We start from the raw sequence: 25,305 nt of genomic DNA on the forward strand, positions 1-25,305 counted from the left end.
GAGGCCCCCGGCGGCGCCGCCGCCACCCCCGGCGCTGGGCGGTCATTGGGCGGCGTGATAGCGCCGCGGTCCCGCGGCCCTGCAGCCGCTGCCGCCGCTCCCAGCAGAGCGCACCCGCGGGGCCGGGCCAGTGGCCATGGCGGGCACCGAGGACTGGGCGGGCCAGCAGCCGGAGCTGGACGAGGACGAAGCAACGTATTGCCGGCGCTGGGGCGCGCAGCACGCCGGGGCCCGCGAGCTGGCCGCTCTCTACTCGCCAGGTAGGACCATTGCGCCCCCCCCCCCCAACCTTCCCCCGGGCCTGCAGTCTCCAGCCCGGGCTGCGGACAGCGACCCCGGGTTCTCAGATCGGAACCCCAGCCCCAGGCCCTGATGTAGAACTCCGGCCTCGGCTTCTGTTTGCAAATAGTGCCCCCAAGTTTGGGGACCCCATCCCAGCGCCACTCCAAGCCCGAGCCAGATACCCAGCCCCTGGGATTTCTGGATGCCAAGACTCCCCATATAAAGGAACTGCAATATCAGTTCCGGGGACTACAAAAGAGCTCCCATCGCACTCCCAGATTTGGATCCTAGCCCCGGGGCACCCGCGGTTGCAAAGAGCGCTGTTGGACTTAGGGACCCCCCCCAACCCCAGAACCCATTACAGGCAGGAGGGCGCTCCTCAGCTACATGCACCGCTCGGGCCCCCTAAAAGTCACACCCCATCCCGGGTTCCCCAGATTCGGAATACACATCCTACGGCCTTGGGCTGGAAACAGTGACCTCAACCCCTAAATCTAGCACCCCAATTCAGGGGCCTCCAGCTACCCAGAGTTCCAGATGCCCTTCCCCCAAGCCTCCATCCTAGTTCGTTTCAGAGGCTGAAACTACAAACTACCATTCCATCCCTCCCCTCCATCACTCTCCTCACCCCACCCCCACAACAACTCCCTGCAGTGAGCCCTCAGCCCCTCACTTAGTATTCCGGAATTCCCAATTGGGAGGGCATTACAAATCCTCCAGGTTAAACTCCTCCCAACACAAGCCATAACTCTACCCCTTGCCCCTTACCCGTGTGGATATATTAGCCCCTCCATTGGGACTTAGATGTGGAGTCCCCATCCTCCCCAGACCAGACCACAACTTAGAGACCCTTGCTCCCATTCTGCCCTCAGGCCAAAGCCCATAGCTTCTTACCACCGTGCCTACCTTTTGTGCTCTGGCAAACACCAACCCCCAACCCCTTCTCTGACTTCCTCCTGAGCCCCAGGAATCTCGTTGCCTGGCCCCAAGAAGGCCAAGTGTCCCCAGGCCTTAAGGAAGTGCCTTTGAGGACTCCAGAGTCAGGTGACTGGAAGCTGTCAGAGGCTCTGCTGAACATGGTCATCACACCAAGCTTTGTCTGTCTGTCAGACATTCTGACATCTTAACGGTTGCCACTGTGCACGGCCCTAGCCTGGGGTGGGCACAGGTCCACTACCACCTCTGGCTTGACTGGCCTGGCTTTGCATACTCTCTCTGCCATAACGGGGCCATCTGCATTCTCATGGAGGATCACCAGAGACCTTTCTGGACCTGTAATTCCATACTCTGGCTGTGATTTTTTTTCTGACCTGACTTAGGCACCTGGCCCATGCTGTCATGGCTTCTTCAGCCTTTTCCCAAAACACCCAGCCTATGGACTAACTCCTGCACTTCCTGGGGCAGCCTGGGCTTGGCATCCTGACTCTGCTACCTAGGCGTGTGACCTGGACCAAGCCATTTTCCTTCTCTCTCTCTCTCTCTCTCTCTCTCTCTTTTTTTTTTTTTGAGATTTTATTTATTTTTTAGAGAGAGGAGAAACATAGATTGGTTGCCTCTTTCACACCCCCAGCTGGGGACCTGGCCTGCAACCCAGCCATGTGCCCTGACTGGGAATTGAACCAGCAACCTTTCAGTTCACAGGCTGGTGCTCAGTCCACGGAGCCACACCAGCCAGGGTGCCATTTTCCCTCTTTTAAGCCTCAGTTTCCTCACCTCTAATATGGGTACAAGGTAAATCTTATTTGTTCTTTGGTGCCATTGGGAATAGGAAATGAGATCATCCGCTTCGATACAGTGCCTGGCATCCAATAGGTGCTCCCTATGCTAACCCAGTAGTCTGCCCTTTCCTGTGAATCTTGGAGTAAGCTGCTTCACTTCTCTGGTCTTCAGACTCAGCACCTGAGAATTGAGGGTAAGGATTCAAAGGCCTCCTCCTTTGCTGCCCAGCCCTGCCCACTGTAGTAACCTCTACCTGCTTTCAGCCAAATCATACCTGAGCATTTCGAGTCTCCCCTAAGGACCCCATCTCCCCATTTCACCATGATGGCATCTTCGTCTAGTTCTGGGCTCCCCAAGGGCCCCTCACTCTCTGAAGAATAGCCATGCTGGGATCTGAGGCTACAGACAGCGTCCTGGTCTCCCAAACCTGTAGTCCAGGTCTAACACCTCCCGGTTAGCTGAGGTGTGAGGAGTGGAGGGAGGCAACTGGCCACACTAGCTTTTCCAAATTTCATAGGCTTTTCCGTCTCTGCCTTTCCTGTGTGGCCTTGAGGAAATACCTTAACCTCTCTGGGCCTGACCTATAAAATGAGCAACCAGGCTCACTACATATTAAGCAACTTTGTCCTAATCCCTGTTCTAGATCCTGGTGGCAAAGTGATGAACGAGACAGGAAAAAATGGGACTGGCATTTTAGTAAGTCCAATACAGAGGTGAAATACCTCGCTTGCCCAGTAGGACAAATATATAGACAGAAAAAGGGGAAATGAAATATTGGGGGGGGGGGTGGCATTTTAGAGGAGACAGTTAAGGCCTCTCTGAGCAGGTGACATTTGAACAGAGACCTGAAGAGAGGGAGGCATGAAGATATTTGAGGAAGGATTAGTCCAGACCAGGGACACAGCAAGTGCAAAGGCCCTGAGGTAGGAGCATACCTGAAGTGTCTGCAGAACAGCAAGGAAGCTTGTGGGCTGGAGCAGAGTGAGTGAAGGGAGAGCAGGAATTGGTTCTGGGTTGCAGGAGTAGATTCTTTTTCTTTTAAGATTTTATTTATTTATTTATTTTAGAGAGAGGGGAAGTGAAGGAGAAAGAGCAGAAGAGAAATAACAATGTGCAAGAGAAACATCGATCGGTTGCCTCTTGCATACCCCTAACTGGGGACCTGGCCTACAACCCTGGTATGTTCCCTGACTGGGAATCGAACCAGTGACCTTTAGTTCCGTGGAATGATGCCCAACCCACTGAACCACACCAGTCTGGGCAGGACTAGAGTCTTGAGATTCCTGGGCCAGTGGTGGGTTGGCACTGTGACAGGTGGCAGCAATAACAAGGCAGAGGAAATTTATTGAGCCCTGCCATGTGCTGGGCATTTTCTTCACATGCTCTCATGTCCTCCGCACTACAGTTGTCCGAGGAGCACCTTGGCATTGACTCCATTTATAGGAAAGGAAGCTGAGATCTCCCGCCACCCCCCTCCCTCCCCCTGTAGCCTCCTCATGGAGAAGAACGTCTTGCTTCTTCCTACACTTGTCCTACCTGGTTTGGGCTTGGACCTGTCCTCACCAGAGGGGAAGTTGGCTAGGCCAGGTATTGCATCCATTTGGTTTTCCTCAAGGGCGAGCGCTTTGCAAGTACCCCCTCCACCTTGACGACATTTCCTGAGGCTTAGCAAAGAATGGTGACCTGCCCACGATCACACAGCCAGTTAGCAGTGCCAGGACCAGAACTCTGGTGGCGGGCACTCTAGGTTCCGTGTTCTTAGTCTTCACTGTGGGAGTGAGCCAGCCCAAGGTGGGCGTGCGGGCAGGGGACAAATGTTCCAGGTCAGCGGAGCAGAGAGAGTGGGCCTCGTGTCTGCTGGGAGCTGGGTGAGTCATCTGATCAGCGAGGCCTGGGGCAGAGGGAGCCTCAGCCCAGTCCCATGGGCCCCAAGTGTCTGGACCAGGAGCCCTGCTGGCGCCAGGAGCCAGAGAGTCCCATTGTCTGCCCCACTCTGGATTTGGGTTTCATAGCAGCAGTTGCCCTGTGCCGGGTGCCAGGATTTGCAAAGGGCCTGGCAGGCGTGGCAGGCCTCTTCTGGCCTCCTGGGCAAGCCAACAGGTGAGGCAGGTGTCCGCTGAGGCCTGCCTATGGGTATGCCAGTTCTTCAGGGGCCCTGGGCTCCAGCGGTGGATCCTGAGGGGTATCTAGAATAAGCTGTTCACCTGCCCCCGGCTAACTACAGATACCCCCCACCCTGGAGAACACGGATTAGTACTGGGTTAGTGGAGAGGTAGAGGGGGTCGGGGCACTGAGCGGAAGTCCTGGCCTGTAGTCCCAGAGCTGAGCCTGGGTTCAGTCCCCCAAATGGGCCTGACTGAAGCCAGAGGACAGAGGCTTGGGCCCCTTCCCTGGCCAGGCCTGGTCCCTGCCACACTCTGGACCCAGCTTTCTCTCTGCCTCCCTCAGTCTGTTCTTTCTCCATTTCTTTGTCTCTCCTTCCCTCTGGCCATGCTGTTTCTCTTTTATTATGTCTCCCTCTACTCTCCCCGTCTGTCTGCTTTTCTCTTCTGCCTCTGTTTCTCATCTCTGTGTCTCGATCCCTGTTCTCTCTCATACCAGTCTCTCTGTCTCTCTGTTCCCTGCCTTCTCCCTACCTACCTCCTATCTACACGTTCCTGAGGCCAAGGGTCTCCAAGAGGCCCAAGGCCATCAGAAGTACAGGTTATTCAGAGCTTGTCTGACTGAATTAGAAGATTTGGGCCTGGTGCCAAGCCTCTGGCTGCAGCCTGCCCCCAGGAAAGCAGAGTGGGCCGAGGCCTGGCTCCTGGCCTCCCCTGAACCTCACAGCCCTCCACAACCACCACACACAATCCGGCCCCTCCCCAAGCCAACCGGTAGTCACTGCTATGAGCAGCTCAGATCATGGGCCATGGCCAGGCCAGGGGTGGCTCAAGAAAGCAAGGCCCCAGCTCTCTGCCAGGGGCAGCCCGAGCTCTTGTGTCCTAGCAAAGCCCTTCTCCTCCCCAGCCTCCAGTCTACCAGTCTGTAGAGTGAGAGCATTTAGACCACATGACCATGCAGGCCCTGCTGGGCTGACTGTCCCTGATGCGACTTAGGCGACTCTCAGCTGACTTTGGACGAGTCACTTCATCTTTCCAGGCCTAGTCACTTCCTCTGAAGGGTGGGGGCAGAGGTCCACGGTGTATGGTGAGGGTCAGCTGAGGTTACTCCTAGCATTGTACCTGGCAGGTAGGAGGCACTTAATGAAGGCCATTCATTATTGCAGATACATTTTATAGGTCAAAATTGAGGCCTTTGGTCTGAAAAAGAATCCAGATGCCAGGGCCAAAGAGAGTTTAGATGGGAATACAAGGTCTGTCCAGAGAAAGTCCAGCCATTGTTAATATAACAAGAACAGTTTACATGACATCAATGTAGCCTGACAGCCGAGCAGAGTGGACTGGAATGCGCATGCATGAACAATGACGACTTCACTGTACTAGTCAGTGGGGACAGTAGATGCTGTTGAGTGAGCATGTGTACTGTGTGGCCATCACATTCAAAATGACTTAGCTAGTAGAGCAATGAATCTGCATCAGATTTTGCATTAAGCTTGAACATTTCCTCTGTGGAAACTATTTGGATGATTCAGAAGGCTGCAGCTATGGGCAACTGGTGATTGGCAGCTTCATCACAACACATCCGCTCATGCATCACGTCTTGTGCAGAGTTTTTTGGAGAAACATCAAATCACCCGGGTGACTCAGCCCCACTACAGCCCAGATTTGGCGCCCTGCAACTTCTGGCTTTTCCCAAAACTAAAATCACCTTTGAAAGGGAAGAGATTTCAGACCTTTGATGAGATTCAGGAAAATACAGTGGGGCAGCTAATGGTGAATGGGAGAACTGTGTGAGGTCCGAAGGTGCCTGCTTTGAAAGGGACTGAGGCGTCATTGTGCTACAAATAGTGTTTCTTGTATCTTGTTCAGTAAATGTCTCTTTTTCATATTATATGGCTGGATGCCTTCTGGGCAGACCTCGTATATTCAGATTTCAGGGACATTCTCCATGGCATGGGGGAGAGCTGATCAATGTTTGGAATTCGGGCAGCCCTGAACATCCAGGATATTGTGTCTCCCATCTGTGAGTTCAGGATTTTTTTTTTAAATCCCACCTCTTCATTTTTACCCACTGAACCTCAGTTTCCTCATCTGGGAATTGGGGTCACACAGTTCCTACCTGGAAGGACTGAGAATTGAATGAGAGACTGTGCCTCGGGCTTAAAAACTTGGATAACTGCAGGGACCTGGCCCGGACTGCCACCAAAGGAGCCACCCAGTATGAGGCCACCAGTAGTGGAGGGGACCAAGGTGAACTGGGAGCTCTTGCTCCCTTCTGATGGGAGCAGCCACTGCTGCTCAGGCCCTAGAGTGGCCAGTCCTGTGTTCTCAAGGGAAACAGGAAATAGAATTTTATGTGACTGTGTGTATGTAGCTAATTTTTTTTTTTTTTTTTTTTTTTACCTGAGAACAAAATATGCCAGAGGTTGTGGGTCCGTGGCATCTCCAATGCGGGGTAACCCCGGCACCCCAGCTGTGGTAGGCCTCAGTGGGTGTCATCCATTATTACTGGCATTGCGGAATCACCTGTCTCTTACCCCCCGCTGACTCCCCTCCCCAGGCTTCCTGCTTCTGAGCCCCAGGCCTGGGCCACAAAGAGGAACCAGACGGGGAAGGCCCTGTGGAGCCAGATCACAGTGACCTTAGCTGGGGGGCTGCTGGGGTATGCACAGCCCACAGGAAACAACTGCAAAGCAGGAAGAGAGGAGTTCTGGGCCCTCTTCTGCTGCTCTGTGACCCCTATTGGAGTCCTTGCTACTTCAGTGTCTTCATCCATGTGAGAAGGGACCAAGGGAATGAGACCCTGGAAATGTCCCTTCCCCACTCTGAGTCTCGGTCTTTTCTCGGGGCCAGGAGAGGGCCGCTATTTGGAGTCTGGCTCCGGGCACAGCTTGCTGTTGTGTTGCCGGGACGAGGCCCCTTCTCCCTCTCTGAGCCTCTTTCCCTACCAGGAACAATGACGTGTTTTCTTCTCAAGTGCTTGGGGGTGTGACGCCCAGAGATAAAGCCTGGCAGTTTGTCCCTTAGGATCATCATTGGGAATTTTATTCCACAAGCATTTATTGAGCACCTACTGTGTGCCAGGGGCCTGGTGAGCAAACCAGACACAGTCCTAGGCCTCCTGAATTCACACTGGGGTAGGGGAAGGCGGACGTTATACAAGTAGTGACAGTCCCATGTGATGGACCCCATGATGGGGGAGCCCGGAGGTCAGAGGAGGAATCGTGGATGGCTTCCTGGAGGCAGAGGTCCCAGGTCAAGATTTTCAAGGGCAGTGCCAAAGTCAGCCTGATGCAGAGTGGTGAAGGAAACAGCACATAGAAAGCACTAAAGAGAGTAGAGGACGGATGCAGGAGGAATCTTTCTTTTTTCTTTGGTTTTTTTTTTTTGTGTGTGTGTGTGTGTGTGTGGAGGAAACATCCTTACATGCCCTGGCCCCTTTGGTGGTTAATCACTCACAGGGGCCTGCCTGGCCTTGTTGTTTAAGGTGCTCCCGTCCCAGAATGTGGCCAAGGCCATAAGGGTGATAGGGAGGGACCAAGGACAGCAGGTCAGGTAAAAGCAGGGTCTCAGGAGCCAGACCCTCTGGCCCCAGGGTCCTGGTCTGTAGCAGACTAGCTGGGTGGCCCTGGGTTGCTTCCTTGGAACCACTGTGATTCTCACATGTCTCATTTGCAAAATAGCATCACCTCAGCTGGCTCCTGGCACACAGTAACTGCTCAGTAGATCCAAACACTAACAATAAGAAAATTATTATCATTAAGGGTCTTTCATGCCCTTGGGACCGGCTGCCTGGGAAAACAATTTTCTTAGGGGCCTTGTCACACATTCTGTGTCACCCACGTGGGGTTTTTTGGTTTGTTTTTTGCATAAATGGCTGCTCTTTGCACTTACCAATATGTCCTGGATATGCTAACATATGCACACCCTGGCTTTTTCCTAGCTACAGAGATACTGTGGACCACATTCATTTGGCTGATCCCCAGGCCATGGACACAAGTTATTTCAGTGGTTTGACACCTCACACAAAGCTGCACTGAGTCCCAGCTTGTGCAGGCTCGTGTGCTTATTAAAAATACGTGGCAACATTTAAAGAGATTTCACTCCCACGTCCTGATTTCTGGCTGTGTTTGAGAATTAGAAGCTGCCCTATACACTCACCTCTCCTTTCTCTCCCCGCAGGCAAGCGCTTCCAGGAGTGGTGCTGCGTGGTCCTGTGCTTCAGCCTCGTGGCCTACAACTTGGTCCACCTCCTGCTGCTGGCCCGCTGGGAGCACACGCCCCTCGTAATGCTGGGTGTCGGTGAGTGCCTGTGGCTCTGCCCCCTGCCCCTGTTTCCACGGGGGCCAGGGACGCACCTCGAGTCTGTGCCCCTCTCTCTGATAGCAACTTGTATGCATGTATACATGTGTGGGTGTGTGTGCTCTGGGAACTCCGCCTCTCATCTCAGTCAGTGGCATCTGTGTCTTTCCTGTCCCTTGGGCCAAAAACCTGGGTGTCATCCTCAGCTGCTCTCTTTCACGTTCCACATCCAAAGCATCAGCTAATGTTCTCGGCTCCGTTTTCAAACTGTATCCAGAATCCAACCGTTACTCTTTCCCTCCACTGCCCCCCTCTGGTTCAGCTACCATCCTCTCCCTACTGGGCTCTCGGAGGAGCCTCCTCCCTGGTCTCCCCACTTCCTCCTTCGCCTCCATTCTCCACACACAGCCAGAGGGATCCTGTTAGAACCTCAGTCAGGTCTTGCCACTCCCCTGTCTCCTCTGTACACTTTGAATGAAACACCAACTCCTCAGCACAGCCCCGCCCCCAGTCCTCCTCAGACCTCATCTCCCTCCACTCTTCTCTGGCTCCCGCAGTTCCCGCCACACTGGCCTCCTCACTCACCAGTGCCTGTGCTGGACCCACTCCTAACCCAGGGCCTTTGCACGTGCTTTCCCCTGTGCCCGGAACACTTCCTGTAGATACCTGCATAGCTCACTACCTCATGCAGTTCTCTGCTCAGAGGTCACCTCCCCTGGGAGTCGCCCACCCCCAGTTATCCCTAAAAATGGCAGCCCTGTCATACACTATCCCCCCACCCTATTTTTTTTACAATATATTTCTTTTCTGTTTATTATATGTTTCCTCTACTCAAATGTCAGCTTCCTAAGAGTAGAGATTTTTCTCTGTTCCCTGCTATGTCCCCAGCCCCAAGCACAAGGCCTGACACACAGTAGGTGTGCGGTAAATACTTAATGAATAAAGGGGCACCCTGCAACTTACTAGTACCTTCTGAGTAGTTTTCCCCAGTCAGCCCTCACCGATCACAGCCTGGGAGGCAGACACTACAGTTACCCGCATTATTTTTCAGATGAGTAAGCTGAGGCTCAGAGAAGGGCCTGGCTCAGAGTCACATCTCAAACCAGAAGCACAACATACTTCTTAATTCACTGTCTCCATTCCTAGTGTTCAGCTCCCACACTCTCATTAAAAGCATTCTGGCCGCTTAAGCCAGTGGTGCTCAGGCCAGCTAAATAAGCCATCTGGGTCTGGGGGGGAGGGGGGGGGCATGTGCTAGGGGGCCAGCCAGGCCAGCTGGAGGGAAGGGGGATGAACACATCCTGTGCTGGGGAGCCTGGGCCCCACCCCCAGGAGCCAGACGTGCTCCCTCTGCCCAGGGGTGAGAGGGGCCTCCACTGCCAACCTCTCATTCAAGGGCAGTAATGCAGACAGTGTGAGCCTACTGCCCCATCTGGGGTGGTTACGAGCAGGCCCCTGCAGACCTGGGTTCAGTCCCAGCTCTACCATGTCTTGGCTGTGTGGCCTTGGGCAAGTGTCATTGCATCTCTGAGCCTCATTTTCCACATATTTTAAGTGACACTGTTCACAGTACCTGCCTCCTAGGGCTAACGCGAGGGCAAAATGTAGGTGTGCATAACTGCTGAGAGGACCAGTGACCGACGAGAGGTAGGGAGGGGTCACCATCCAGCATACCACTCACCAGGGCCAGGGCCTCGGTGGTCTGTGGATATTTCCTGAGCGCCTACTGTGTGCCAGGCCCCAGGATGGGCACTTTTAACTCTTGGTGGCAACCTAGCAAGAAGGGTCTGATCACCGTCCTCTGAGTGGCCCGCCCCACCCGCTCCCCGCCCAGGCAGCAGCAGAGCCTGGGGTCAAATTTTCTTTCAGACCTGCCCCGCTCTCCACGTTATCATTGGGAGGAGACAGTAGGCAGCAGGCCCAGCTGGGGCAAAGGATCAGTAGCCTCCAGGCCTAAGTGTGTGTTGTGTGAACCAGGACAGTGGACATCCCAGGCAGGTCACCAGTCCCTTCCATGGCTGGGACCAGGCGGCTTCCAGCCTTGGGCTCAAGACACTGCAGACAGGCCAGCACATCTGATTCCAGCTTCCCAATCTCTTACCTTTGCCTTCAGGCTGATAAGAGCAGACAGTCCCGTGATAGCAGTGTTGACACAGTCCCTAATCAGTCTAAGTAGCTGCCTGATTTGTGTGTTAACACGCAGGAGGCAGGAGGCAGGGCACGGTGCCAGCCTACGCACCCACCCCCCACCAGCATTATTTCCCCAGAGGTCCCAAGACCTCTGCAAAGGCCTCTGAAATCAGGGGAGGCAGAAGTGTGAAAAGGCGCACGGTTAATAAATGCAGACAGGTGGCACAATGCCACGTGATCAAAATAAGGGCGTAGGCAGGGAAGATGGGAGAGGTCAGGGGAGGTTTCTCTGTATGAGTGACATTTGTGTAGAGGTAAGGGAGGGCACCTGGCAGACATCTCTGGGAGGGGTGGTCCAGGCAACAGGAACAGCAGGTGCAAAGGCCCTGAGGTTGGCGTGTGCCCAGTGCTTCAGGGAATAGAGAGGAGGCCAGGGTTTTTATTCCAAAGGTGGTGTGGGGCTTGTGAGTTGGCCCTTGAAAGAGAGAGTAGGAGTTTTGGTGACCAGTCAGGTGGAGTGTCTCCATGTGATCTGGGCAGAAAGCCAGTGTTTGGCCCAGGACCCTGTGGACCAGCCCTCAGCAGTGTCCGCTCTGTCTCAGGCTCCACAACAGGCCGTGAGTTGGGCAGGGACAAAGAAGTCCCCGCTGAATGACCTGTGAGGAAGTGGTGCCCCCCACCCAAGAGGCTCATGGATTGTCTCAGGTCACCCAGTGAGTCAGGGTAGCCTGGAGCTAAGTCATCCCCCATTCCCTGCCCCGCCTCAGTGCCTTGCAGACCTGAGGCAGTCCGGTTGAAGCAGTCCCCAGGGTGAGCCGTCTGCCAGCCACTGCCACAGGCTGGGACAAAGAAGCTTCTGTGTGCCCGCCTCTGCCACCGCTGTCCCCATGAAAGCAGCTTCAGGCCGCAGGCATGGAGTCTAAAAACAGCCTGGGGCCCAGGGATCCCAGAGCCATTTTCTCCCAGAAGGAGGGGAGAGCTCATTCTCTCCCAATATAGTTCCTGACCTCCATCCAAGCGAACACCTCTCCCTGCTCGGCAGCCTGAAAAGGCCGGGTCCTTTACCTGCTGGTCCTTTAACAGGTGACAAGACTGACAACACCGAGGCACGGAGAGGGGAGCAATATTGACACTACTAGCTATAGCTACCTTTGGGGAACACTCGCCGTCCTGGGGACCTGCACTCGCCCGTCTTATTAATTAACTCGATTTTAGTTAGGTGAAGTGAGTACCACTAAAACCCGCATTCCCACACTCGGACGTGAGGGCTCAGTGCCGTCCCAAACACCTCACCACAGGCGCTCGGAGCCCTGATGGTCCAGCCGCTGTGCGGCCCTGGCCAGTCCCCACCCCCGAGTCTCATTTCCTCCTCCCTCGGGATGGGGTAGGGCCCATCCCAGTAGGCATGAAGTGACGTGATCCACAACTTTTCAGACATTAGTTTTGGAACAGATTTACAGAAAATGAGTAGATAGTACAGAGTTCCCATACACCCCTGCCCCCAGTCTCACCTGTCATTAGCATCTTATATCTTGCATCAGTATCGCGTGTCGACTATAATTAGTGTTCCAGTATTATGAACACTATTATGTTGCATTATTATGAACCAAAGCCTGCAGCGTGTCCACTGTGCCGTGGTTTTACCTGATGTCCTCTTCCTGTTCCAGGGTCCCACTCAGGACTCCCCATCACGTTTGGTTGTCGTGTCCCTTTAGGCTCCTCTTGGCTGTGACAGTTCCTCACATTTTTTGGTGACCTTGACAGTTCTGAGGAGGACGGGCATTTCATTGCATGCCCCTGTGCTGGAGTGTGGTGCTCTCCTTAGACTGAGTTACATGTTTTGCAGAGGAAGAGCTCAGAGGGGAAGGGGCATTTTCATCACATCCTAGCAAGGGTGCGTACTGTCAGTGTGACCCCCTGCCCAGGTAGCGTTCGCCAGCTTCCTCCACTGCAAAGTTACCCCCTGCCCCTTCCATCCTGCACTCTCTCTGGAAGGCACTGAGCGCACAGCCCATATGTAAGGTGTGGGGAGCTGTGACCCCCAATGATGCACTTTTTAACACCTTCTGCATGGGTCAGGCAGGCAGGAAGTGCTCCCATGTTAACCAATACCACAAACGTCGATTCTTCTAGTACAGATGCTCTTTGATTTAGGATGGGGTTATATCCTGGTAAAATATTGGAAGTCAAAAATGCATTTAATACGACTAACCTACTGAACACCATGGCTTAGCCTAGCCATCCTTGAACATGCTTGGAACACTTAACGTTAGCCCACCATTGGGCAACATCAACGCCCAAAGCTTACTTTATAATACGCTGTTAAATACCATATGCGATTATGTGTATTGCTTTCGTGCTATCCTAAAGTTGAAAAGCCATAGGTTGAACCGTTGTAAGTCGGGGACCATCTGTATTGTTTCTGTTGCTATTTCTGTCCTCTATAAGGATTAAATGCTTAGGGCAGCTACGGAGATAAGATGTGTAACCAGCTTAGGACCGGCCTTGGTGTGGTGTAGGTATTAAAAGAGATAAAACATTTAAGGTGCTGACATAGGGCCTGCTACCTGAAGTGCCCAATAGATGTCAAGTAAAAAAACTAAATAGCCCTGGCTGGTGTGGCTCAGTGGACTGAGTGCCGGCCTGTGAACCAAGAAATCACCTGTTCCGTTTCCAGTCAGGGCAGGTGCCTGGGTTGCAGGCCAGGGCCCCAGTAGGGGGTGTGTGAGAGGCAGCCAGTCGGTGTATCTCTCACACATCAATGTTTCTCTCCCTCTCTTTCATTGTTCCTTCCCCTCTCTCTAAAAATAAATAAATAAAATCTTAAAAAAAAAAACACTAAATAAACAAATAGCTGACATCTTTACCCAAAGGAAACGAGGGCATCTGTCTACACGAAGGCCTGTATATGAGTGCTTTCACGGAAGGTGGGTCAGAACAGCCCTACCTGAGAACAAGCCAGAGGGCCAGCAGCGAAATGGATAGACACGCTGTGGTACATCCGGACTGCGGAATACAGCTCAGCAATAAATGATGAAGTTGCTGCTACATCAGCTACACAGATGACTCCAGAAGCATTATGTTAGTGAAGGAAGCTAGACCCAAAAGAGCACATACTATATGAATCCATTTAAGTGGCATTCTAGAATAAGCAAAACCAATCTAGGATAAGAAGCAGATCAGTGGTTGCATGGAAGAGGGGTGAAAAGTTAGGAAGCACCAGGTCACCCCCTGGGAGGCCGCCTTTGCGTGTGGGCAGCATTTAGAGGCATTGCCAGAGCGGCCGGGACAGAGCCTCCAGAGGCCCCTCAGCTGACCCCCTACTGTGCAAGTGAAGATGCTGAGGCCCAGAGGGTCACGCAGCCATATGGTAGCAAGAGAGGAGGCCCCCGATTCTGGACCTAGATTCACCTTAACTCTTGGCTACCTCACCTCTTGTCCCTCTCGGTAGACACAAGGTAGGGAGTATAGAGCACCCTGTGCTGTGCCGTAGGAGCTCTGTTAACGCCCCTGGACCTACCGAGATACAGTTTCAGGGCATGAAAGGGTGCTGGTGTTAGAGGCAGAGAGACCCACCTTTTCCCATCCTATGGCTGCCACTTCCACGCCATGGAACGGTGGGGTGGAGATCAACTTCTCAGAGCCCCTTTCCTCACCCAAGAAGTGGGGATAATATGTGACACCATCTCAGGCGGTGACAAGTGCCACGAGATAAATTAAGCACAGAGATGTGACCAGGAGCACCTGACCGAGGGGGGAAGCTGGCTTTCCCCGGGGGATTTGGGTGATGTTTGCCCTGAACTAGAAGGCTGAGGAGGAGCCAGCCACTCGGGGAACTTTAGGGGAGACAGCTGGGGGAACAGCAAGTGTAACAGCCGTTGGCTTCTGCCTGCCTGGCTTCCCACACTCTTACCTGAGTCCATTCTCCCAGCATTGTCACTGGGGAGAAGGGCTGCCCAGCCCTGGGTGGGGCCCTGGGTACACAGGCCCAGAGGGCCCAACTTGGGCAGTGTCACCCTACAGCTTATCCTTCAGCTTCCGCATTCCAGGAGGTGGTGCTTGTCCTCACCTGCCCACCTGTCCTTGTCACCAAGAACTTGCAGGTGCCTGCACAGAGCTGCATCTCCCCTGCTCCCACCATCTGTTCCCTGTTTTGTACCCACAGGGTGGAGGACCCAGGGCCTCTAGGAAGTCTTTATTCTCGGCTATCCCTTAACATGGGCTCGAGCATCAGAACTGCCTGTCCATAGTGGCTTGCATGCCCTCTCTTACCCCCTCGCTCATAACCCCCATTCTCTAGGGAGGCCCCTGGGGACTTTTCAGCAGCCTTCACAGTGCCCCAGTGCCCTGGCCTCTTGTCATCAAGGGGCAGAGGGCCCTAGCAGAACTCAGGGAACCTTGAAATGGCTGGGCCTTGAACAACAAGGTCACACAAACAGAGTCTGGGGAGGGGGAGGGAAAGAGCTTGCCTGAAGTCGCGTGGGCTACACTTACCATCACTGGAAACTGTGTTTGTTTCCTGCCACGTTTTATAGCTTTTCCCGCCTCCTGTCACTTTGCCCCAGACAGGGAGCTCGTGGTCTGAGGCATGTCTGGCCCTAGAGCGTGGCGCACCGCACAGGTCCCGCACCACAGACGGCTGTTTGACGGACTACATGACCAAGTTACAGTTACAATGCGTATTAAGGACTTACTGTGCACCGAGCACTGTACTTAGTATTTACATCAATTGGTTCGATGAGTATTTACTGAGCCCCAGATTAATGCCAGGAACAGGGATACAGCCATTAGCAAGACTAAAATCCCTGCCTTTGTGGGCCTGACATTCCTGTGAGGGACCCAGTAAAGAAAGAAGATGAAGCCCAAGGAGACAGGAGGTGGCAAATGCTGGAAGGTGGCAGTGGGTCCAATTTTAGATCAGGTGTTCCTGGAGGACTTTGAATAAAGACCTGGAGGAAGTGAAGGAGTGAGCTGTGGTACATCTTGGGCAAGAACGGTCCAGGCAGAGGGAAAAGCAGATGCGAAGACCCAGAGACATGCAAGGGAACGCACCCAGAAGGCTGAGATGCGGCAAGAGGGCAGTGTGATGGGGGATGGCACTGGGGTGTTACTTTAGAAGGTGCTCGCCTCTCTGTCTCAGTTCCCCCATGTGTACAAGGTGATGGTGCATCCTGCTGTGTTAGAATTGGACCCCGAGGCAGGTCCGCTTCTTGTATGCCCCCTTGGTCTAGTTACTTCTGTTCTCTAAACCTGTTTCCTTCTCTGTAAAGTGAGAATAAAAATGGGACCAGCTTCTAACAGGTAATGAGAATTTATGGAACTCAGGCATGTAAAGCACTTGCATCTGACATTAAGAAAGTGCTCAATAAATGGGAGCTGCTATTTTTTTTAAGCATCATCATTCCCATCTATTGAGAGGAAACTTGGGCCCAGAGAGGTTAAGTAACATGCCCAGCATCACACAGCTAGTGAGCAACAGCTGGAATTTAAGTCCAGGTCTAACAGCTCTTGACCTCTGTGTCACACTGAACCCTCATACTGAATCCTGTAAAAGGACCCCACTCCAGTTCTGAACCAGTTGGGAACAAAGACAAGGAAAAGGCTGCTACATGCCAGATTATCACATTGATTGTTGATCAAAGTTGGGTAGGATTGGGGAGCATGGTGTCCATCTGCAGCTAAGGTACTTTTCCTGACACCGAACTCTAGAAGGACAATTCCACCTAGTCACTGGCCATGCTCTAGCAGAGTGGGCTTCCCTACGAAGGGCTTTTGAGGGTCAGAGCAGGGGACAGTCAGTTCCTAATAGAGAAGTGTTGAGCTGATCTGAGCAAGCCCAGTTTATTCCCTCCAGTCCCTGCATCTCCCCTAGGGCAGAACAAGTAAAGGGACAGATCCAGATGGAGGCCAGGAGTATTATGCCTGAGGCTCCATTCACAGAAATGAAAGTATCCCAAGTAGAGAAGGGACAGCTTTTCCCCTAACAAATGAGTGAAAGAGCAAGCAAGCCACTGAGTGCATGCGTGACTCCCTGGTTTGGGGTGGGCAGGTGGGGAGATGCCCCTCGTGTGTCCCTGTGCCCCTTGCCCACCACTCACCCTGTTCTTGTGCACAGTTGCAGGGGCTCTCATTGCTGACTTCTTGTCTGGCCTGGTGCACTGGGGAGCCGACACGTGGGGTTCCGTGGAGCTGCCCATCGTGGGGAAGGTGCGTGCGTATCTTGACCCAGCCTAGCCAGTCTCCTCTGGAAGGAGGTCAGGCTCTCTGATGTCTGAGCCTCTGTCTCTCCATCTGAAAGATGGAAACCGCCCTTCCAGCCTGACCTACATGCCCCTCTTCCGGGACTAGAACGGGACTCCCCTGGAGTTTTTTTGAGAGCTTTGATATGTGTCCACCTCACCAGAGCCCTTTGACTTTAGGGCCACTTCTTGTTCTCCTTTGCCTGCCCTGCTGTGCCTCACTTGTCTGTTTATTTGTTTTCATTGAACTTGATCTTGTACCAGTCAGACCTTTTAGGTTGTAAGTTATAGAAAATGCAATACAAACTGGCTTAACCAGGCAAAGATACTGATTCGTGTACTAAAACTTTCAGGAGTAGAGCCTGAAAATTAAGGCATGGCTGGGTCCTGCAGGACAGACAGACCATACATAATCTTTTCAGTCTCTCTCAGTGTCTGTCTCTGCCTTCCTCTCTGTTGGCTTCACCCTCTTGTAAGTTTTCCCCCTGGTAAGGTGGCCATGCTGGCTCCCATCTTCCTAGAATTTCATTCTCCCAGCTCAGCAGCCACCCCCAGTGGGAGGAGAACTTCCTTTCCCAGAGTTAGAGCTAAGATCCTATGGCTCACTCCCATTGGCCCAGCGTGGGTCACATGCCCATCCCTCGGCCAGTCACTGCGGCCAGAGGGAAGGAATGCTCTGAGGGGCCAAGCTGGAGTCACATGCTCACTCTTAACTAGGGAATGGTGGGGTTAACCCCATCAGAATAATTCTAAGAGAAGACGGGGAGCGGATTACCAGAAGGAAGGACTTAGATGCTGGGAAGAAATGAAAGGTCCTGCCTGTCACTGTGAGGGCCTCCTCAGCTGTCTTGGGATGGGGAAGAAGGGCAGAGATTGTCTCCAAGACTCCTCACAGCCCAAGGTCCCAGCCAGGTCATTTCGACCTGTCTTCTGCTAGAGCTACTAGACCTAGACGCTGAAGGCTGGGTGTGATCTCTGTCAGTGGCATGATGGAATGTTCCAGCATCTCAAAGCCAAGGAGGCGAGCTTGGATTAAGTGTGTGCAGGCTGGGAGGGGGGGGAGGGGGTGGCTGGCCACTGTGGGCTGACTGGCCAGAGCCATGCCCACTCTCACCCCCGTCCTACCCAGGCTTTCATCCGACCGTTCCGGGAGCACCACATCGACCCGACGGCCATCACGCGTCATGACTTCATCGAGACCAATGGAGATAACTGCCTGGTGACACTGCTGCCCCTGTTGAACATGGCCTATACGTTCCGCACCCAGAGCCCCGGTGAGCAGCGGGGACGAACACCCCTCCCTGCCCCCATGAGCCCCCCATGGCTTGTGTACATGTTGGCCCCTCACAAGGCTATGAAAATATTTTTAGCTACCTTCGTGTAAAATTGGGGTGTTTGACATAAAGCTCTGTTTCCAGCTTCTCTCAAACAATTCAGCCTGGCCACCCTGGGTTCTTGTTCACACTTGGCCTCTTCACTGGGCTGGAGCGGAGCTGCGGCTGTGGCCTTTAGACGGGGCGCACAATCCCCAGTGCTCCACAGCCCCCACACCCCCTGCTGTCCTGCCCCCAGCCCCCTCGCTCATTTGTATCCCCTGCCCGGCCCTGCGGGCTTCTGGTTTTGCTGCGCCGGCTTAATGGACAGAGTATCAGCTGTGAACTCAAGCAGCCCCGGGTTCAGATCTCTGCCCTACCTATTTTAGAGAGGGAACATGTCCCAAAGCAGGTCACTTCACCTCTCTGCACCTTGTCTGTCAGGTGGGGAATGAGTCCTTCCTTTCCTGCTCTTGTTCTAACAACTCGACACCCTGTTGATCCTTAGAGACACCCCCCGTGGGTACATGTGATGGGCAGTGGGAGCTGTGGAGTCCCACCCACATCCGCTTCCCAAAGGGTGGGGCCCTCCCTGGCCGCTGTGAGCAGTGTCTCCCAGCTGCCCCTTCTGAGAAGTGCCAGGGCAGGTCCCATCTCTCCCCTGGGTGTAAGCCCGAAGCCAGTCACAGAAACGCCTACAAAAGACCAGCCCCTCAGTTCTGAGTGGGACTGACTCTGGAGCCATTAACGCTCCGGAGATCCATCCCTGCCTCCCGCCAGGATCCGGCTAAGGCAAGACCCCACTACCCCATCTGTGCTTAGTGCTGCCCCTGTACTGCTTCCCTCACTCCCTCAGGTGTTTTTCAGGAGAGGACTCCCCTCACTCCCCCCCCCCCCCCCCCCCCGGTAAATCACATGCACCCGAATCCTTGTCTCAGGCTGTGTTTCTAGGGAACCTAGGTGCAGACTTACTCCCATTTTATTGATGAGGAAGCTAGGATATCAAGAGGCAGCTGCTGACCCAGACTCATGGGTCAGCCAAGAAACGTCATGGCAGGGACCCGAACCCAGCGCTACGACCCCAGAGCCCATGTCCTTAACTAGCACCTGTGCTCACTGAGCAGAGGGGAGTCTGAGCCCGCCCGAGGCCACGTGGGAGGCTGGCACTTGGGTACTAGCCTGGGAGGGGAGCTTCCCCGGGCAGGTGGTGAAGGCCAGGCTGGTGGTCAGTCCCCACCCCATGTGACAATTATGTGGGCCCTGTGGGTACCCCCCTCTCCCCACCCTGCAGAAGCCCTGGAGCAGCGGTACCCCTGGGAATGCTTCATCTTCTGCCTGATCATCTTCTGCACCTTCACTAACCAGATCCACAAGTGGTCACACACGTACTTTGGGCTGCCACGCTGGGTCACCCTCCTGCAGGACTGGCATGTCATCCTGCCACGTAAGCACCACCGCATCCACCACGTCTCTCCCCACGAGACCTACTTCTGCATCACCACAGGTGCGGCTGTAGGGCGGCATGGAATAGGCCACCCCTACCCCTCAGGATCACTCCATCCTCCGGGTCAGAAGGGCACATGTCACTGTGGGAGGTCATATAGTCCTTGCCCTGTAGGAATGTTCTCTCAGAACACATTTATTGAGCACCTACTATGTGCCAGGCACTCTTTTAGGTGCTAAGGACACAGTTGTAAACAAGACAGAAACCACCCTCCCCGCCTCATAGAGTTATAATTCCAACCACCCATTTACCTAGCAAATATTTATTAAGCACCTACTATGTGCCAGGCACTGCTCTGGACATAAGACACAGCACTAAACAGTACTGAGCGAAAGTCCTGCCTTCAAGGCATTTACATTCTAATAGGGGATATTCCAGACAGTAAGTAAGTACTACATCTGATAGTGCTAACTGCTGTGAAGGAAATGGGGAGCTTTGCCTTTTAAATAGGGTAGTCAAGGGAAGGTCTCACTGAGCAGGAGACATTTGAGCTGAGGGAGAAAGTCACACAGATCTGAAAGAAGAGCACTGTAGGTAGCAGGGACAGTGAGTGGGTGCGGAGGCCCCGAGGCAGGGGCCCTCGGATTTGTGTGAAGGGCAGCAAGGAGGCCAGTGTGGCTGGAGTGGAGGGCTCCGGGGCAAAGCGATAAGAAAGATGACAAAGTCCAGGTTTGAGAAATCCTGTGGGGGGAAAACAAAGCAGGGTGAAGGGCAGAGAGTGGCTGTTCATATACGGAGGTCAGAAAGCTGGAATAAATGCAGGAGGGACCTTGCAGATAAGTGGGGAAGGATCGGGCCCAGCAAAGGGAACATCAAGTACAAATGTCCTGAGGCAGAGAGATGCCTGGAGTCTGGCTGAGGAACAGTGAGGAGGCACATATGCCATTGGTACTGGGGTGGTGCCGGAGAGGTCAGGTGCGCAGGTTTGCCAGGACCAGCTGGGTGTCTCTCAAGGTTAAGTATATAAACTGCTGTCAGGTCAGGCCAACTCAGGTTCAACTGTTATGTCCTCCACATGTGCCTGTAGAAGACTCTGGCCTCTCCGAATCTCATGTTTCTCGTCCACAAAATGGGGCTGCAGCCACTTCCTGCACATTCCACCTTCGCAGGGCTAGGGTGTGAATGGCACAGGGCAGGTGCAAAGTGCTTAGCACATAGTAGGTACCCAGTAAGCTACTGGGGTTTTGTTTTGAGGGGGTTGTTTTGTTTTTCTGAAGGCAGAACTAAGAGCCACAAAAAATATTTTTTGCGCATCCTAAAGTCATGGTCTTTGAGAGCAGGTGGAGGGGCTAGAATTTAGGCTGTGTAGGAGTTCAGTTAACTGCTCAGCCACGCCTGGGACCCATCTTGGTTTGGCCACCTATTAACTGGGAAGCACCCTTCTAGGTCTCAGTCTTCTCATGTGGAAAGGAGGCTACTGATAGTATCTGCCTGGTTTGGATGGGAAACTGTAATACAGATAGGAAATAAGATTGTGAGCAATGTGTATTAAACATCTACTATGCGCTAGGCACCATTTGAGGCACTTGGGCATCAACAGTGAAAGAACATGAGGTTCTGCTCTTCAGAGCTAACATTCTAGTTGGGGGTTGGGGAGAAAAGCCAATTTAAAAAACCAGGAAAGTGCTGAATTAATGACAATAGTTACATTATCATAAAGGCTATAAAGAAATAAAAGGGGGGCGTGACAGGCATGGAGTACAGTTTAAGTGGTGGTCAGGGAAGGCTTCCTGGGAGAGGTGGCATTTGAGCCAAGTGATAAGAAACAGCCACCATACCAGCACACAGTAAATGCTCAGTAAGAAAGTGAATGAGTGAGGGTATGAAGGCTTGTCTGAGCAGCCCCTGAGCCCATTGGTGGGTGGCCCCCCTCCCAGATTCTTTGATCACTCCTTGTCCCTTCTCCTCCGCAGACCCACTCCCTGTAGTTTCTGCCCCAGGCAGGACCAGCTCTCTCCCTGTATTCCCTCAACTACTGCTGTGCCATTCAACCCCCTGGTGCTCTGTTTCCACTGCAGGCTGGCTCAACTACCCTCTGGAGAAGGTGGGCTTCTGGCGCCGCCTAGAGGACCTCATCCAGGGCCTGACGGGTGAGAAGCCTCGGGCAGATGACATGAAATGGGCCCAGAAGATCAAATAACTCCTCCAGCCTGCCGCCTTGTTGCCAACCTTCCCCAGCCTCCCCAAACCGAAGCCATCTGCCAAATTCCAGCCTTCCTCGCGCTGGCCCCTCCAGGTGGAGAGGATGCCTCCTGGGCTGGGCCTGGGCACCCCCAGCCCACCCTTTGTGACACAGAATACTTGAGCCACTGATTTTTAATTTCCTTTTTTTTCCCCTCCCGTTTTCTTTCCTTGGCCCCTCCCTAGCCACCTGAGCTGCTCTATCTGCCAAGCCTGACTCTGCAGAAAAAGGAGCCCTTTTGGTAGAGGGAAAGCTCACCCCCACTCCCTACACTGCAACCTCCCCTAGCCCCACTGGGCAGCCCTTCAGCATGGCTGGCATTGGGGTGACTAAGTTGTCTTATTTGTCCCTCTTTGTCTGCCTGCAGTGGTCTAGGAGCCCCCAGGCACACCTGAGTGTCCCTGGAGCATTGCCCTGCCATAGCTCTGCAAACTGACCCCAAAGAAAGGCCTTGGTGGACACCCCCGGCCCAGCCTGTCCATTCACAGATGGCAAAGTGCAGCAAGGGTCTGAGGGGGAGCGGCCAGAAGAGGCCAGAATCCCCTACCCAAGTCTGGACCCCCCTCCCCCATCAGCCCACATGGTTCCAGCCAGAGCGGATGTTTCTAAATGAATGAAGGATGACTTCACAGGGCCCAGCCCCTGCAGTGGGTCTTAATCACTTGTAATGGGACTCAGCGCTCACTCCAGCGGGGGTAGTCAGAGAAGGAAGAATGGGGCTTTTCTTGTTTTGTTTTTTTTTTTAAAGGTGCTTGCTTGTTTAATGTAAATAATAGAAAGCCTTAATATCTTTTCTGTAACACGGAGTAATATTTTAATGTCATGTTTTGGATGTACATAATATATTTATAACAAAGCAGCAAGAGTCTACTTAACCTCAGCAGCCTCGTGTTTCCTGGTTGGCTGGGGAAGGCGGGGTAAGGAGTCTGGAGGGTGAGGTGCCACCCCAACCTGTTCCCAGCATCCCGGCAACCCCGGGCTCAGGGTGGAGGCCCTGTCACCTGAGACAGTTAATGAATGGTGATATCTGCTCCGAACACTTGGAGGGGACTCTTGGAGGGGACTCGCGATTTGGTAAGGAATGATCCTTTGCAAGATATCACGATGATAGAGTAATGAAGGCTGATCCCTATTAGCGCATTCCTTCAGCAAATGCTTACTGGCAACTAGTGTGTACCAGGCCCTGACCTGGGCCCTGGGGCTCAGCAGTGAACAAACCAACAAGGACTTACCCCAGTGGAGATGACCCCCTGGGGAAAGGGAGAATAAACATACATAAATGCATATGGGCATTCAGATGTTGATTTGTAAAGAAAATCAAGCAGCATGGAACCACACTGGAAAAGCAGAGTGGGGCAGCGTGGCCTAGGAGGGCCTGAGGAGGTGACATTTGAGCTGAGACCTGGAGGTGGAGATAGAGCCAGCTGGGGTGAGAACTGGGGAAAGAGGACTCTCGAGGGACAGCAAGTGCAAAGGACCTGAGGCTGGAACAAGCTTGGGGTTTTTAAGTGACAGTGTGATTGGACTGAAGTGAGCAAGGGGAAGGTGGGGTTGGAAAAGTGGGGACTTGTTATACAGACCCTCACAGGCTGCGGCGAGTGGGGAGACACTTGCGACAAGTGAGTACCTTGTTCATTTATTCACTGAACAAATAATCATAAGGCACCTCCTTTGTGCCCAGCACTGGGATTCAGTGGCGAACACTGCAGGTATCACAGTCAATGTCTAGTCTGGGCTAGAGTGTCCCCATTATTAGAAGAAAAAGTCTGTTGAGGACAGAGAAATGACAAAAAAGAAAGGTCACAGATGAAGCACTTTTTTAAAAATGTGACCCGCAACTTCATTTTCCTTAAAGTTTGTCCACTGCTAGACTTGATTTGTGACTGAAGGGACCACAAAGAAGTATTAGAATTCATCTACTCAAGTTATATAAAACAAGCAAAAATAATTCTGTAAGTTCATATAACTGAAAAATTCAGAGGTGGTTTTGACTTAAGGTTTGGCAGGACTCAGGGGCCTACATGACTCATCAGAACTTGGTCTCTGACTAGCTCTTGTTTTTCTCCGAGTTGACATTGGACCAGCTCAGCAATCTCAGTGGACAGTCTCCTTTCCCAGCAGTTATAGCAAAAGCCCTAGGGCAGCCTCTCATTGGCCTGGATGGGATCATGTGTCTATCCCTGAACCAATCACTGGTGGGGGAGGTAGACTGGTGGAAAAGTGTTGTGACTGGCCAGGGCTGAAACATGTCCACCTGGAGTTGCAGAAGCAGGATCGACCCTTCCCAAGCCGCAGAATGTGAGGAGAGAAGGATGGTTCCCAAAAGAAAAATCAAGGTGTTATCAAAAAAAGTCTGCAGGGGAAGGAGCAGACATCCGAACATTTTGGAGGGGCCAGATAGGCAGCCTTGGAGCTGTAGGGCTCAGTTTCCCATCCCCAGTCCTGCTAGGAAGATAGGTTTTCTAGGTCCTAGCAACCTGTGTTAGTTCCCCTGAGCCAGCAAAAACAAACAAAAAACCCAGCATCACTCCAGAGAGCTGAAGTGCCTTGCCCACACCTAGTGTGGCAGAGCCAGGCCTCACACACGTTCTCCCTGCTCTTGAGTCCCCAGGGCTGGGAAATACTTTCAAAACCAGAAGAAGGTGTGCTGTGCATCGGGTCTGAGAGTGTGAGGGCCATTTGTGAGATGGGGCATTGCCAGTAAGTGCCTGTGAGAGTGGGGTGGGGGAGAGCTGTCTGTACTGGGCCCCCTCAGGCAGTCCCTGCAGCTCTCAGAGGAAATCCACTTAGATCCCCTTTTGCAAAAGGCGAAACTGAGGCACAGAGGTCCTGTACCATGCCCAAGGTCACAAAACGGGTAGGTGGCAGGGCTGGAATCTGAGCCTTGATCTGCCCCAGAGCCATGGTGCTCAAACACCCGCCTGCAGCCCCAGTGGAGGGGCCGGCGTAGGGGGCAGGGGGGAGGTGGCCAATGAGACACGTCCCCTGTGAGGAAGCTGCCACACAGCAGGATAAGAAACAGCAGCGGACACTGATGGCCTGGAGACATCAGGCCCAAAGGCTGCTGCTACTCACATCAGCTGATTAACGAGGAGCTGGAAATCCAGACTTTCAAAATGCTGGTTCCATACCAGCATTTTTTTAACATATCTTGGGCGAATAAACATACCCTGGCTGGGCAAACAAAACAGGTACGTCGTGTGGGCTGACTTCTGCCTTGGACTTCCCAGCCGGTGCGTGAAGGCCGGTTTTCGGTGGGTTTGTGCTGCCATCTGGTGGTGGGGTGGAGCCTGTGGCAGCGCAGGGAAAACGGATTTCTAGCTCAAGGGAAAGTCGTGCATCGTCCTCTATGCCCACTTCCTAGAGGGGTCTGGCCGGGGCATGTGCCCCCAACTTTAACCACCCCCACTTTTGATAATCCTACAATGTTAGGTTCCCCTCTTATACATTATTTTGTAATAGTAATGCATATATAAGGTAAAGAATTAGAATTAAACAATACAAAAGGGTCTAGAGCAGAGAGGTCAGCTCA

General features: G+C 53.2%; 1 protein-coding gene across 1 annotated transcript; it reads left to right on the forward strand.

The window, feature by feature from the left end:
* The first annotated feature begins 40 nt into the window (after nucleotides 1-40).
* Nucleotides 41-23,057, forward strand: PEDS1 (plasmanylethanolamine desaturase 1). Its single transcript, XM_024559299.4, has 6 exons — nucleotides 41-260; nucleotides 8,286-8,405; nucleotides 16,651-16,742; nucleotides 17,904-18,048; nucleotides 19,379-19,591; nucleotides 21,610-23,057. Exons 1-6 carry the CDS (start codon nucleotides 137-139, stop codon nucleotides 21,729-21,731), a joined length of 816 nt encoding a protein of 271 aa, XP_024415067.2. The 5' UTR covers nucleotides 41-136; the 3' UTR covers nucleotides 21,732-23,057.
* Nucleotides 23,058-25,305: the final 2,248 nt, after the last annotated feature.

This window comes from Desmodus rotundus, chromosome 6, assembly GCF_022682495.2.
Source record: "Desmodus rotundus isolate HL8 chromosome 6, HLdesRot8A.1, whole genome shotgun sequence".
In the NCBI taxonomy this organism is placed as follows: Eukaryota; Metazoa; Chordata; class Mammalia; order Chiroptera; family Phyllostomidae; genus Desmodus; species Desmodus rotundus.